Genomic DNA, 15,441 nt, shown 5'->3' on the forward strand with positions numbered 1-15,441 from the left:
TCTCCCTGGATGCTTTTCATTTTCCAGAATATTGAAGAAGACTCCTCATCCTCTGGTCTGAAAAGCTCAACCTCCTTGTGCCATCTTACTTGGTCAAGACTTTTCGCAACCGCCATACATGTGACCGTGAGCACCTCTCCTAGAGGCCCCAAAGCTCAGCAGACCCTCCGCCCTGCCCTCGAGAGCGGGTTCTCTCCTTCCCGTGACAGCCCGTCTTAGCGCCCAGACGAGAACAGGGGCAACCCGCTGGGCACAGCCTCACCACCCACAGCAGCCGCATCCTGGCTTCCCGCCCACACCCCTCCGGATGCAAACCCTCCTCACCACGTTTGGAAACCATTTCCAAACCCTCTCCAGGTGGAAGAACCGTTGTTTCTTCATCCTAAATTCATTACTGTCTTGCTGCAAACCATGTAAGCACTACTCTAAGGAAACGCTGCTTTGTTGAACACCTACCACACGTCCAAATCATCAGCCGGGAGCAGTTCAGGGCTGTTACACACGCCTGTGACACCTGGCACACCTGGCACCTTTGGGAGAATAAGACCTGGAAGGCTGGCGAGGCCCCGCACACCGAGTCCTCATGCCCTAGCCCCGGGGGCCAGGGCTCTCAGGAGGGCAGGCACCCACCCAGCACACGCGAGCCCCGGGGCCGGCAGGCAGAGGCACCCCGACGCAGGGGTCCCCACCCCATCACCTGCACTTCACACCCTGATCTTTTCTTTCCGGCTGACAGAAAAAAATTAACCATATCTGAGATTACAGATCCGAGTATTCTCCGGGCCTCCGTCTTTTATGCAGTTGAAAAGATGAAAGGTCAGATTCTAATCACTCGCGTCAGGCTGTTACAAAGGAATCTACAATTGGCTTCTAGTGACCCTTTTTTCCTCCCCCCAGAGTTCTTAACTAATGGGATTTGATGGTATCAAAATTGCCCTTTCATGTCCCACAATGTCCCTGGGAGAGGAGCTGGCATCACTGGCTCGAAATGAACAATAGGGCCCAGGCAGGTTGATTATCACAGCCTAAGTCTTGGCGAAGGTCACGCTAAGAGCCCAGCTAGAACTGGGAGTCCCGGGTCATCCCACTTGGGGGATGTGACAGGGGAGGGAGGGCAGGAGACACTCCTCCTACAGGACCTGGACCGCAAACCAGCCAGGCTCCTGCAGTCACGCAGATGACGGGAGTCTGCCTGCCGAGGTCTCTCACCTGCTTCCAGGTCGAGAGCCTGCTGTGGAACAGGGGCTGGGGCCACCCCGAGGCAGGGGGTACCTGCTACTCCCTCAATTCTCACCTCCAACTGCATGACCCTCTCTTGTTCAATGACAAAGGGAAACCCTGAACTCAGGGGCAGGGACTGGGGGCTGAGGATGAGTCTGGACCAACAGAGACGGGGGTTACTCAACACAGCCTCATGAGTCTGAAAGTGCTAGATACTGAGAGAGACTCATTCCACCCTGAGATTCCTGCTCCACAGATGGGTCCCTGTCCACTCAGACCCCTTCAGAAGTGTTCTTTTTCATAAGCAAAGATCTGGAGGGAAGTTCTGCACAAGGACCAGTCCGGACAATGGCCTTGGAAAAGGAATAAGAACACCAAATGGACAGCGTGTCCTGCACTTTACATCCTGAAAACTGGGAACCCAGCTCGGGAGGGCCAATTCCACGCTCCAGTGTTCTCATGAGGAAAACTGAGGTTTGTGTTGCAGGAACTTCCGTGGGCAATATGCAAAGCCCACCTGCTTAATCTCAAGGCAACATGTCAAAGCGTGAGGTGGCGATCTCAGGACCGTGGAAACTAAACGAGGATGCTCGCCTCGTCCCCAACTGACAACTGAGTGATGCTTGCTGGTGCGTGGTTAAGACTGGTAATACTCGCGTACACACACAGTCCTCTGTACGCGCCACATGTGAACAGCCCCACGTTTGGAGACAACGGTTCCTGACATTGTCAAGAATGAGAAAGACCACAGGGAAAGAACAAGTCAGCAGAAGGAGGAATTCCAACCCTCACATGACAAGGAGCATCTTTTAGTCACTAACACTGCCTGCCAGGGAATCACCCGTGCCACCAAGGGCAGCCGTAACTGTATGTGACATGTTCCTGGTGAGGAGAGCTCACCCACTTGCAGGTGCGGTGACTACAGCAGCAGAGGGGCTAACGAGCTGTCACTGGATCCAGGCGCCCGTCTCGCCGGGCCTCCAGGCCCCTCTCACCCTTACTGTCTCCCTCCCAGGTCCTGAGAAATCTTGTCCAAGGGCAGGAACAGGCGCCCCCACCAGATCAGGGGTCTGGATCTCACCCTGGAATTTGCTGGGGGTGGGGTGAGGGCAGGGAGGGCAGAGCGTGTGTGGCCTCGGGGCGAGGGATGGGGAGTGTCCCCTGCGGCCACACCCCATCTCATCACCACATGCAGGCCACTCACAAGTCCTGCCACAGCCGCCAATGTGTCCACCAGGGACAGTTTACATCCAGGCCGGCTGCAGACCTGCTTCAGGGCAACGTGTGGCTCCCGGCCTCCCCGGTGCTAGGCAAGGGTAACGGGGGACGTCCCCTCGCTGCCCTTCCAGGACACCCAGCACACGAGGCCCAGGGTGATGGCCCCGGCAGCACCCTCCGGGGAGTGACGCAACTCCAGCAATGGCCCCTCCTCTGTCTTCACCCGAGGAGAGGCGCGGGCACTGGCACCCCTGCCAAGCCACGGTTCTCTCACCTCTGAGCATCCCTTCCTGCTTTCCGAGCCCTAGAAACACACACCGCTTTGGGCTACTCCTCATATTCCCCTTCAGTGAATTTGGTGAAACGGACAGGTGGCCTTGGGCGGGAGGGCTGGCACATCTGGGCCAGGCCTTGCTCCCTCGTCAGCAGGGCCGGTCCTCACCTGTTTCCGTAAGTCCTGAGCCGACCGATGCAGAGCGGGGTGGTGGTGGTGAGCGGCGAGCCCCTTGGCCGAGGAGCCGGCGGCGGGGGCGGCGGGGGGCTGGCTCGCGGACACCTGCTCCCTCCGTGCGTCGGCCCGCGCATCGCTGTGCTTCTCCTTCGCCGGAGCGGCCTCTTTGCTTTTGTGTTTCTGAACAGGGTCCTTCTCCCGGGACGACCTGCTGGAACCATTGAAAACTGGAAAGGAAGGAGGGAGGAAGAACAGAGTCACTAGCGGGTGCAGCCTGCTGCCGGGTACCCCAAGCCCTGCAGGTAGGAGGAGAGAGACGGAAGACACGCTGGACAAGTGTCCCGGCTCACAGGCTCTCAGCACCCAACCTCCAGACCAAACGGCCACAGAGGAGAGGAGTATCCTCAACACAGAGAGACCCAAAGAAAAGTTACCAGTGCAGCTTAGGAAGGAGGAGCTTTGGTTGAAACAATTGAAAATCCGTTTTTTAAAAATCGCTACAAAAAAGCAAGCACGTGCACAAATATACAGTAGCCCTTAGAGTATCAACATCACACCTTAAACAAAAAGAGAAGAATTAAAATGAAAAAACCAACTGGTCACATTCCAAGAGCGTGACCACCGCACACATGAAGACACAGGGGATCCGGAGTTTAAACTAAGGCGTGTGAGGCTGCAGATCTGGCTGGTGGACACGGGTCAGGATGCAGCTGCTTCACCTGACCCCTCGGGGACCACAGAAGAGGGGGAGCAGGGCTCAGGAGCCCTGAGCCAGACTCCTTTCCACTCCAGGAGTCACAGCACCTACGAGTATGCAGTGCCTGCTGTCAGCCCAGGGACCGCAGTCAGGCAGTCACCCAGCCTCTGAACCCAAAGGGACCAGTCCTGTCCTCGAGCCCATTTCCCAGAAGATACCATCAGAAGGCGCCCCACACCCACCTCCCTGATGGCCAGATGGCGTTCAGAGCCAGCTCCCCAAGTGCCCGCCGCACCCCCCATCCCCAGGGAGCTGAGACCCCGGAGAGCACGCTCAGGTCTAAAGGCAATGCCATGGCGACACTGCCCTGAGTCTTCTCCTCTGCTTACAGCTGGGACTCCACTCCTGGACAGACTTGTGCTTGGCCTGCCCGGCCCCGTGGGCTCCGGGCGGAACAGCTGGGGAATCCAGTGGGCCCTCCTAGCTGTCATTTAAAAGGGCTCCTGGAGCACTTCCTGACAGAGTGGCCTGGAAAGGTCACTGTGTCCACCTGCCCATCGAGCACCCGCGCGCCAGGCTGCCTCACCACATTCCAGCAGAAAGCAGCAGGGACCAGGCAACTGTAAAGAGAAAACCCCTCCTCCTCTGAGCTGAAACTTTTTTCTGAAGCTTAGACATGGAAGTTCAACCCGCAGAGCCACGAGACAACGTCTGTCTTCTGAGATGCCCTTCTCAGGTCAGGACCTTGAATGCTTTCTTTGTCGCCCCCATTTGTACAAGCATCCTTTACCTTTATGTCTCATAGATTGCAGACAGTTTCCTCTTATTTGCTTTTTCCGTCTGTTATGTTACTAAAATCAGCTAACCCATTTGTTAAACTTTGCTTGCTTAGAAAGTCCTTCCTATATTTTCAGATGGTAAGATAATCCTCGAAGTTTCCTAATTGTTTTCTGATTTAATGTGCTTCTTTAGTGCATGTGTTATTACACTGTACATGGCATGATTAAAAGATTCACGTTTTCGTTACCTGGACTGGATGTACACCCTGATCTCCCCACCCCCAGCGACCACACACTCCAACTAGACTTTCAATCCAGAGGTAAAGCCCATGTGACACATCAGAACACAGTATATGACCCGTGTTGTGCAAGGCTCTGTCCGATACTCTCAGAAAAATGGAGAGCTCTGAATGGCTGGCGTTTATTCTAAGTGAAAGTAACTACATGTTGTCAGAATCCATCCATCATGCCCACGCTGGCAGAATCTGCACTTGCTTTTCCGACAAATTAGAAGCAACATCCATAAGAAGTCATACTTCAACGTGATTAAAAAGCAACCCAAGGAACATGAATCCAGGCAATTCTTGACCGTTCACCAATTTTCTAGGCAGTGAGCACATTCTTTATTGAAAAACAGTACAGAAGTTTCATCTTTCTTTTTAATCTTAAATATTTCATATTTTTCTGAGCTTTGTTATTGCCACAAAGACGAGTAGTCTACTATTACAGAAGTACCAGTTCTAGAATTGACTTCTCTGGTTATAAAAATTTTGGCTACAAAAATTTATTCTGGGGGTTAGTTCCTTTTCACAAGGCTATATCAGCCGCTCAATTCCCAGCCCTACCGTGTGGGCAAACTGCGTGGATCCTCGGTTTCCTTAGAGGCTGGCGACCACATGCTCCTGAATGGAGACGGTCTGGGAAGACCTACCTGCTGCTTCTGGAAAATGCCTATCTCGGGTTAGTACACTCAGATTGGGACAAGACCTCTTCCTGCTTCCCTGACAATGCAGAAGAACGGGTTTCAACACGGCCCAAGAGCAAGCCTGAGCAGACCTCCCACAACCTCCAACTGGACCCTGGCTGCCTCCCACTGCCTCCCAATATCTATTTCACGGGCAAACAGAGGTGCCAACGTCCTGTCCAAGCAAGAAGAGAGAGGATGCTGAGACCACAGCCCACATTTTCTACAGTTTAATGAACGGCTTGACCCTTGGGGGACCCAGAGACCCTTTCATGGGATCTCCTAGGTCAAAAATATTTTCATAATTGTACTGAAAGTATTTCCCTTTTTCACTGTGTTGGTATTTCAATGATGGTGATGGTTAACGACAGATCAGCCATCAGGGAAATGCAAATCAAAATGACCACGAACCACCACTTCACATTCCCTAAGAGGGCTGTGCTTACAAAGATGGGTAAAGGCAGAGCTGGTGAGGACTAAGAGCCCTCATTCCCTGCAGGTAGGGATGCCAACTGCTGCAGCCACTCTGGAAAATGGTCTGGAAGTTCCTCAAAACAGAGTTACTATGTGACCCAGCAACTCCACTCCCAGATGTGAACGTAAGAGGAACGAAAAGTATGCCCACATACAAACGTGCATCCACGTGGTCAGAGCAGAAATATGGATAATAAACACTGCAGAAAAAATCCGAAGGTTCATCAACTGGTATTTAGCTAAACGAAACAAGGTGTTATCCACCTGTAAAAAGGAGCTGGGTACTGACGCATGCTCCAGCACGGACGATCTTGGAGACACCATGGGAAGAGAAAGAAGGGCCACCTATTGCAGGATTCCATGCATATGAGATGACCAAACCAACACGAAGAGACAAAAAGGCGGGGCTTCCCTGGTGGCCCAGTGGTAAAGAATCAGCCGGTAGCAGACACGGGTTTGATCCCTGCTCAGGAATGATCCCATGTGCCTAGGAACAACTAAGCCTGTGAACCACATCTCCTGAGCCTGGGCTCCACCACGAGAAGCCCCTGCGACGGGAAGTGCACACACTGCAGCAGAGCTCCGGCCCTGAGCACAGAAGCCTGCACAGCAACAAAGACCCAGCGCAGCCAAAGCAATGAACGGGACAGACAACGTGCGTCAGCAGCTGCCGGGCGCCGGGGGGGTTCAGGGAAACGGCAGTGACTCCGAATGGGTACATATTTTTCAGGGTGAAAGTGATGAAAAGGTTCTCGAGTTGACTGTGATGGCCACACAACTCAGTGAATATGCTAAAAACTACTAAATTGTTCACTGTGGTTCAATTTTATGATACGTGAATTATATCTCTAAAAAACTTAATATGAACAGCAGCACCAAGTGGCAACATCTGACACAGATCAATGCAGTGGCACCAAAGGGCATGAATAAATACTGTGTTCTTCATCAGTTACTAGCAGTTTAAAAAAAAAAGTTCACTTCAGAAAGTGATAAATAGAAACTGTTCACAGCATTAAATCTCAACTCTTGAGTATACACACACTCTGAGACACAATGGAACCACACACAGAGGCACTTCTCCTTAACATCAGTGTGACGACTACTTCTAGGGAAAAGCACTTGAGATTAAGCTGCAAGCTAGCTGTGTTTTTTCATGGAATGCTATTTTTATTTGAAAGGACAATCGATATAGTTATTTGTCAGCTATTTTCTCAAAAACAAATAAAGTGAGCCTGTCAAGGATAAAGTAACTAACAGTTTTTGCAGCCAATGACAGAATTCATGACTTCAAGCAAAAATGACAATTTTGGAAAACCTGTATCTGCACCATGAACCCGAAAGCCTCTCAAAACTTAAAGACTTTCCCAATGAGTTTAGTACAGAGGAGATTCTTCGATACAGCATACCGGAAGGTGCCGACAACTGGAAGGGGTGGCTAACCCAGTGAACCGTCATTCTCAAATGATCGCTATAAGACATTATAAAACTGTGTGTGGCTAAGACAGCCATTCAAGGCAGAGGGCAAACCAATGGATGTTAACCTAACAGTGCACGAAAAGCTCACCGACAGGGGTTCAGATTACAACTGACCTTGAAGAAACTACCCTTGGTTGGGTCTGGGTGTGAAATCAAATACAACTGTCACAAAGGCGCCTCCCTCCTCCAACCACCTCTTTGTCTGAAACTGATTTTCTTGTGTACTACTGAATGCAGAAGCGGACTTAAGAATGTACCTGTCATTTACTAAGTCAGACATTAAACAGATTTGCAAAAAAGTCAAACAATGCAACCTCCCTCACCTACAACTTTTCAGGTGTGGAAAAACAGTCCCTTTCTGTACATGAAAATGTTATTTATATCAACATGGAATGCATGTGTGTTATTTTCAAATAGGTAAATATTTCTAAATCACCTCAGTTTTAATTTTAATATGGTAAGTAAGTAAAGTTGCTCAGTCGTGTCTGACTCTTTGTGACACCGTGGACGGTAGCCTACCAGGCTCCTCTGTCCACGGAATTTCCCAGGCAAGAGTACTGGAGTGGGTTTCCATTTCCTTTCAGGGATCGAACCCAGGTCTCCGGCACTGCAGGCAGACGCTTCACCGTCTGAGCCACCAGGAAAGCCCTTTTAATATGGTAAATATCAATAAATACAAGCCACAATATAAAAGCCTTCTGTGGGCCCCACAATGGTTGTTAAGAGTAGAAACAGGTCTTGAGACCAAGAGGCCTGAAAAGGGTGAGATGGGATCGTCTTTCCCCTGGTTATTAGCTACACCGTGGTTTCCCGAAGCTCTGATGGCCCCTGAACTTACCTCTACAGCCACGCACCCTGCAAAAAGCTCAGCTTCCAAAATTTTGTTAGTCACACAGTCGTGTTTGACTCTTTGCGACCCCACGGACTGAAGTCCACCAGGCTCCTCTGTCCATGGAATTCTCCGGGCAAAACAACTGGCATGGATAGCCATTCCCTTCTCCAAGGGATCTTCCCAACCCAGGGATGGAATCTATGTCTCGAGCAATGCAGGCAGATTCTTTACTGTCTGAACCACCAGAGAAGCCCCCAGGCTCCAAATTATGCTACCTAAGTTTAAATCCAGAGAAATCATTTGCTAACTATCTGACCTTGGACTGGTTTCCTGTCTAAGCCTCAGTTTTCCAACTGACTATTTATCTCATAGGGTTGCTTGGAGGATTCAGTGACAAAACATTAGAGAGGATCTCAGAGGGAGCAGTGGGCAGGCATTAGTTTGCAGGGATGACCACACCACGATGGAGTCAACGGCCAGGGGGCAGCGGAGCCCCAGTGCACACGCACAGCTGATGACTCCACTCCAAGTGAACCACGGGGCGAGGCCAGTTACCAGACGGAGACTTCAAGAACTTGGAGTGGCACTATGGTCAGCCAGCACCATCTTTCTGAAATCCAGGGGTGAGGGGCACAGATTGCTCACTGGCCTTATGTCTCTGAAACAGAAGGCACAGCTCTGCTTCTGTTCTAATGCCCCCTGGGAGCTCTGACCCCACCAGCACCAAAACTGCCTCCCCAGGAGCGGGGAGGGGGCCTCTGATCACAGCAGAAGGGAGAGAGGCACGTGCCTTAAATATAATAACTGAACCGGCTGCAGTGCACACCGCACGACGGGCTTCTGCTAAAGACCATTGTGATCAGATAATTGGGAATGGGGAAGGTTTTCAAAATTTCGAAAATAAAAAATTGAGCAACATTAACTTTGATCTGCAACAAAGGGAGAGTTTTTGAAGAAATCCACTTTCTGTAACCACTGTGCTATTTTAGAGCAGCTGTCCACCCAAATGGCAAACACAGCCAAAAAGTCAACTCAAGTATAACTGGGGGGGGGGGGGGGGGGTTGTTGCTGGACGATGGTGCCTCAGACGAGGTGTATTTTGTCAGCAGCAGCTCATTAATTTTAAGTGTCGTGGGAACCTGCAGTTTTACTCCTCCAAGTAATTATCTTTTGTCTTAACTTGTAAGATTCTTCAGAAGAGGAAAGGAAAAAATATCCACTCTCACAGGAAAAGCCTAAACCCTGTGAAGATGAGACAGAAAGTTCAATGTACAGAGGACCCACACATGCTGCCTCCAATTAAAAGAATAATTGGACTCATTACTTTAAGAAAGTGTTTATCACCAAAAACAGTATTAGGAAATTATATTGTATACTCAGATACAAACAGCTGTGCATTAATGAACACATGTATTGATTTGTATACACACTCTCTGAAAGTTAAATGGCCTGTAGCAAGGGTTTCCATACCACGGCAAGCAAAATCTTTAAATCCAAAGGCGGGTATTCTGACTGAGGGTCACTTCAGGCCCGAGAAGGTAAAATTTGCTCCCAATGGGGGATGAAAAAGAAATGGGCAACAGCTTCACTAGCAACCTTTGATTGCATGAAAGGCGGAAAGCCACACTTTCCAAGGAGGACCTCACGTCTGAGGAGGACCCTGGACCTCCAGAGGGTTTGTACTAAACCACGTTCCCCCATCTGACTCTGTCCACAAAGTCAGATCCTGACAAGATTCCCAGGGGATCCTCCAGGCCTTTAAAACCCTCACTCCATACACAAGCTGGACCAGACTGGCCGGTTGTGACTCCTAGCTGCCAGATCCGTAACACATCTGTGCCTCCATTCTCAGAAGATCAAACCAGTGCCTCTGCTTATCTGGCCTCCAGGAATCACTAAAGTACTTAGAAGTCCATGAAACGCTATCCATTCTTCAGAGAAAAGAGCGTTACAGATATAAGAAAGTCGATCTTTTTTAGTGACTTCCCTGGTGGCTCAGACAGTAAAAGCATCTGCCTACAAGGCAGGAGACCCAGGTTCAATCCCTGGGTTGGGAAGATCCCCTGGAGAAGGAAACAGCAACCCGATCCAGTACTCTTGCCTTGAAAATCCCATGGATGGAGGAACCTGGTAGGCTACAGTCCACGATCTTTTTAAAAGCTCCTGCTCTAAGAGCAAAGACAAGACCCCCACTTGAAAAGAGTCCTTCCTCGTAAGGAGAGTATAGCCCCAAACATCCTAATTATTAGCACCAGGAAGGCACTTTATCTGAAAACCAGGAAGTTTTTTCTATCAGGTGAGCAGGAAAAAAGGCCCTTTGAATGGCATCTGGCCAAAGTTCTATGACACCCTGTGATGACCCAGTGTCTAACCTTCACCCTGAAAAAGAAACACAGACAAAAGCCATCATGGAAAGCGGGCAGGAAGGTCTGCCAGCAGACACATGACACATACGAGGAAAGAAACAGCAGAAGGTCGAAGATGGGACTAACCCCCATATTACGTAAAATGAGACTTGCTCCCTGTGTCAACCCCAAAACAAGAAGGGACAAAAGAAAGAAAGAAGAATCGTTATAAATAGAGAAGACTGTGTTATGGAAAGGAAAAGAGGAACACGCAAAGTTTCTGATGGGGAGCCAGATATTTAAATGTAAGCTTCGTGTCATTACAAGGCGTCCGGACTCCGGGAAGGCAGGCCCCATCAATCAGCTGGCATCGGATCCTTGTTACTGTACAAAAGCCGCACTTGCTCCCTGGAGCCAGTTCAACTTTGAGTCACTATTGTCTGAAAACAATGGAATGTGTCTGCCAACCTGTGTCAATAGTTCAAAAGGATTTTAATGCTGGCTGTGTGAGTGCTGCAACCTGGTTTGCCCTGGGCCAAAACAGCTCCACTGACTTGGCTGGAGCAGTCACGTGTCAAGCTGGAGCGCCAGAGCGCGTAGGTCGGCTCCAGCTCCAGCTCCATCAGGGTCTTGCTCCGGCTGGGAGCCCCCAGCAATAGCTGGACCTACAGCAGTCCACATGCACCCTGATCTGGTATCACAAGCAAGTTCTCCTGGTTTACCTGGTGTTCTGAAAGCCCTCTGGAATTTCCACCCAGTGAAATTCTACCACTTTGGCTACGCTGTGTAACAGGAAAAAGAAACCTGTTGAAAAGACTCTTTAAAGCCAACCTGAATTTTCTTCTCTCTATAAGAACTTGAATCTAAGTCATGGAATGTTTTTTCAATCAAAACTTGGCTACCAGGGTACCCAGATCTAGAAATGTGAATACACTGTGGGCAATGATGTAATATACCCAACAGAGTTGGACAGATTTGCCAATTAAACATGTTCCTTACACAGGATCCTAGTAACTGCAGATACTGAAGTCTGAAAAGACAGGATGACCTTTGTGATAATATAAAGGTCAGGGCATCAGAAAGACCATCCATCAGAATGAATGGCTTCTGTCATTGAAAAATGGGTTTACTGGCCCACTTGGCCCCCAAAGGAGCCGAGCAAAGGACAAGACGGATGGCCTGATGGTGACTGACCCCCACCTGTCCCCGCACCAGCTGGCTCAAGGCACCTGCATTCTCCAACGTGCCGCAGGGGGACCAGAGGACACCCGGGCGGAGGACCTGTCGGGAGAGGGGCCAGTGGGCCGAGAGGAGTCTCCTGCTTTCTCACCCTCAAGAACCAAGACACAGCACAGAGCCACGGCACATACTCCAGCAGGGGACAAGCAATAACTCTGAAGAGCGAATGAAAAAAGTGCTTTTTGCAGCCTGGGGTTTCCTAAAGCCCTACATTCAAGGAGATGAATTCTGAAAGGTCAACCACTTCTGAAGTCAATGGCAAGACCTCTGGCCCACCTCTGGACCTGAACAAGGAATCTCAAGGTTTTGCTGTGAATGGAAAGTAAGTGTGCACAAAAGTTAAACTGGAAAGCACTCCATACACATGATCAACTCTACAAGTTACAAAAGAATGGATAAAAATGCAGAATAAAAATATCAGTACAGAAAAGCAAATACAACAGTATCGGTATCGTAGTAAGGATTGTTTTCAAGGTTCTCCAAATAAAGTCTGTGGATCTGCCATTGTCCCACACACACTTCCACTCACCCCCCAGCCAGGAAAGCAACCAGGAAAGGGCATCCTATATGCGCACAACTTTCCCCGCGACTGAAGCATGCCCTCAAGACAGGCTCGACGAATGTAGCTGGAAATATTAAATACTGAGCAGCTGGGTGAACAGCTCAGCAATTCAATTTACAATGTATGTGATACAAACACATCCTAGGCGAGCATGAACAACAAAACTGATTAAAGATTCTGAAAATCTAATATGTTAATTTCTTCAGCACTGCAGAGTATTACAGTTCTTTGCAAGAGTCATCAGACCTGAGGCCAGCAACAAAACGGCATCCAGATTCTGTTTCTGAAAACCTACCAAGTGCCAGGCGCCATGCTGAACGCATCCGTCACTCACTGAGTTCTAACAGACACTTGCTTCTCTTTAGTAAGCTGCTATCCACATAGCACGTGATCCATTCAAAGTGCACCATCCAGTGGGTTCCAGCATGTTCACACTTGTGCAACCATCATCACAGTCTAAGTTTAAAGTCCCCATCACCCCCAAATGAAACTCCATCCCTGCCTGTCCTGAACCCAAATGGAAAAAGTCAGGTGCTCTCCACATTTTACAACCGGGGAAACTGGGGCCTAAAGAGATTAAACCACTGGATAAAGACACCTGGTCAGGAAGGTGGACTCAAGCCAGAAGCTCCTCTTCCACCACCAGACCCATCTCCCCAGTCATCTGTCTCTGAAATCTGCCCGAGCCTCTCACCACAGAGCAGGGGCCCTGCCATCCCCAGGAAGAGACATCTACATGCTAAACAAACAGGAGGCGCCAGCGCGGCCCTCGGTGTAGGCATGCCCAAGGGCCTGCGTGACCCACACAGCAAACGCTTAAGGGAAACAAGAAACGAGGGAGAGCCAATCACCCTGGCGGATGGCTCAGCAGGGTCTGTCTATCACACGTAGAGCAACTCCTGGTGCTGAGGGTGGGCATGACTCACGCTCCCTCTGGGGCAGCCCTCACCATGCCAGATATCTGAAACATACTAACTTCCTGGGGTTCTCTTATCATCTACGAGGCTATTTCTAGACTTCCAGATCTTACAATCACATGAGGCATTAACAGCCAATATGGTGCTCTCTACCAGAGAGAAATACAACCTACACCGACTCATTTACCCTTCACAAAAACCTATGAAAAAGCATGCCTACTACCTCTTTAAAGATAAGAAAACTAGAACGGCCTCAAGTAGCGACCCCATCTGGGCAAACAAGCATCGGCATCCTGCTCTCAGCCACGAGGCCAAGTGGCCCCAAATGAGGGGGCAGTGGAGGGCTAACAACACACTTAGCACTCTGCACATTCTCCCGCTCTTAAAGAACAGGCTTCCAACCCATACTCCAACTCAGGAGATTCAGCTGCCCCAGCTGGGAGGGAAAAAAATAATCAAGCTGCAGGAGGTTTAAAAAAAAGGTGAAGAGGATATTCCACAAAAGCATCAGTTAAAGAAAAAAAGCTCTTCACAGCGTCTCCTCGTGGCACACAGAGGGACCCTGGTCCTGTGCATACAACCCACCCCCCCACCACCCAGACAGGGGACCGAATGCACCTCGAAGGTGACCCCAGGGCAGACATAAGTGAAGTCGGCCAAACTACTGATTTTTGGCCCTTACATAAGGCACCGCACCCCACCCCACCCCCAGGAACCGAGCCAGTGTCAATTCAAAAGCAATGAAATCATTCCAGCTGGGAGTCTAATGACATGCTGTTTAAAAAGGCTTGTGAGAAATGTCCCTCTTCAGAAACAGAGGCGCACCAAAAGAGAGGTCTCTGCTATTCCTTCCATTTTCCATTAAGTGCAAAAGAAAAAGAAAAGCATGAGAAGAATACACAATAAGGGGCTGATCTGAGCAGCCCACTCTCACTGAGTTCTCCTGTGAAAGGATAAGAAGAACCAAAGCCAGACTCTTTCTAGACAAACGTATTAATTCCCCTACCCTACCTCACTTATTCTGACAAAGAACAATTACCAATGACAAGAACGTCTCAAACACTGAGTCACTTCAAATTATCAACTTGCGACACAAATACTCAGAGGCACGTTCTGATCGCGTGTTTGGGGCCAAATACGGAGATTACCTACGTGCTTTCCTGTGAGGAGCATCTCAGGCTCTGTAGATGGAGGGGTATTTTGGAAACTGAAAAAAAGAGTCCTCAAGATAGAAGTTGCTGGAGGCACTGCTATTGTGACCCTCAAGTTCGCGGAGCCGAGGCTACGAGCACACGTGATGCCGTCCGTGTCACTTCAGATCACGTATTTTAATAAACCACATCCGTTTCCAGTAGGATGCCCAGTGGATTATAAATGAGAACATCAGGGTCCTCTGGAACGTCTGCACAACTAAACACGTGCTGGGGACACCAGGCTCTTGCAGGGGACTGCTGCGGTCAGGGGTCAGACCCCCAGGGATCTGGGTCTGCCCCAGCCTGGCCAGTTAGACATGGAGCGGGAGGGGAGGCGGGGAGAGGGGTGTGCCTTCTCTCCTGTATCAGCTTCCAGGAGCCCTGCTCCTGCCCATGCAGGTTCAAATTCAGGGGAGAAACGAGATAAAGCAGAACACTGCTGGCAGCTTGGTTAGGTTCTCTTCCCTTCAAACCAGCACAGCCTAAATACAACCGTTTTTCTGGATCTGCAGGCAGATCAGGGTTTGGGGCCAAAGCTGCCCCCATGATAAAGTGTTCCCCACATCTTCTGTGCATTTACTTCCGCTCCTGGGAGGAGAATATAGATGCCAGATCTCCCAACAAACCTCACATCTCCAGCTCACAAAGCAGCAGGAAGCACCACCAGACAAGAGAAACCCAGTGTCACGGAGAACGAGACAGCACCTACTCTCCTGTGCCAAGAAGTCCACAATCCCGAGCACCTGCCCGACTACCCAGTGATGACGGCCTCACCCAGGTCTTCCTGTTTAGAAAATCTGCTCTAACACTTGCACATTCTTCACCTGAGTCACAAATCAAAAGGAAATTGAGACGATCGGTCTTGTAGATTTTTCTTTTGGGAAAATGAGGGCGTTAACTTAAGCCAAGTTATCAATGAATCGATCAAAAAGGAAGGGCAGGGAAAAGGGACACCCTCCTCTCATTCACAGGCTGCACCCCATCTTCTCTTTCCATGCACTCAGAGAACCAACTTTCACCTCGAGAATGATTCTTTGCTCACGCCCCCCAAGCACCCTCCAGTCAGGGAGCGG

General features: G+C 49.9%; 1 protein-coding gene across 8 annotated transcripts in view; it reads right to left on the reverse strand.

Moving 5' to 3' along the window:
• Positions 1 to 15,441, reverse strand: part of JARID2 (jumonji and AT-rich interaction domain containing 2) — a 230,034-nt gene that overhangs the window by 22,606 nt on the left and 191,987 nt on the right. For all 8 annotated transcript variants that reach the window (XM_061398816.1, XM_061398813.1, XM_061398815.1 and 5 more), the window contains one exon: positions 2,882 to 3,117. In XM_061398816.1, coding sequence (XP_061254800.1) covers positions 2,882 to 3,117 — 236 coding nt within the window. The remainder of the gene's footprint in view (positions 1 to 2,881; positions 3,118 to 15,441) is intronic.

The sequence above is a fragment of the Bos javanicus genome, chromosome 23, assembly GCF_032452875.1.
Source record: "Bos javanicus breed banteng chromosome 23, ARS-OSU_banteng_1.0, whole genome shotgun sequence".
NCBI lineage: Eukaryota > Metazoa > Chordata > Mammalia > Artiodactyla > Bovidae > Bos > Bos javanicus.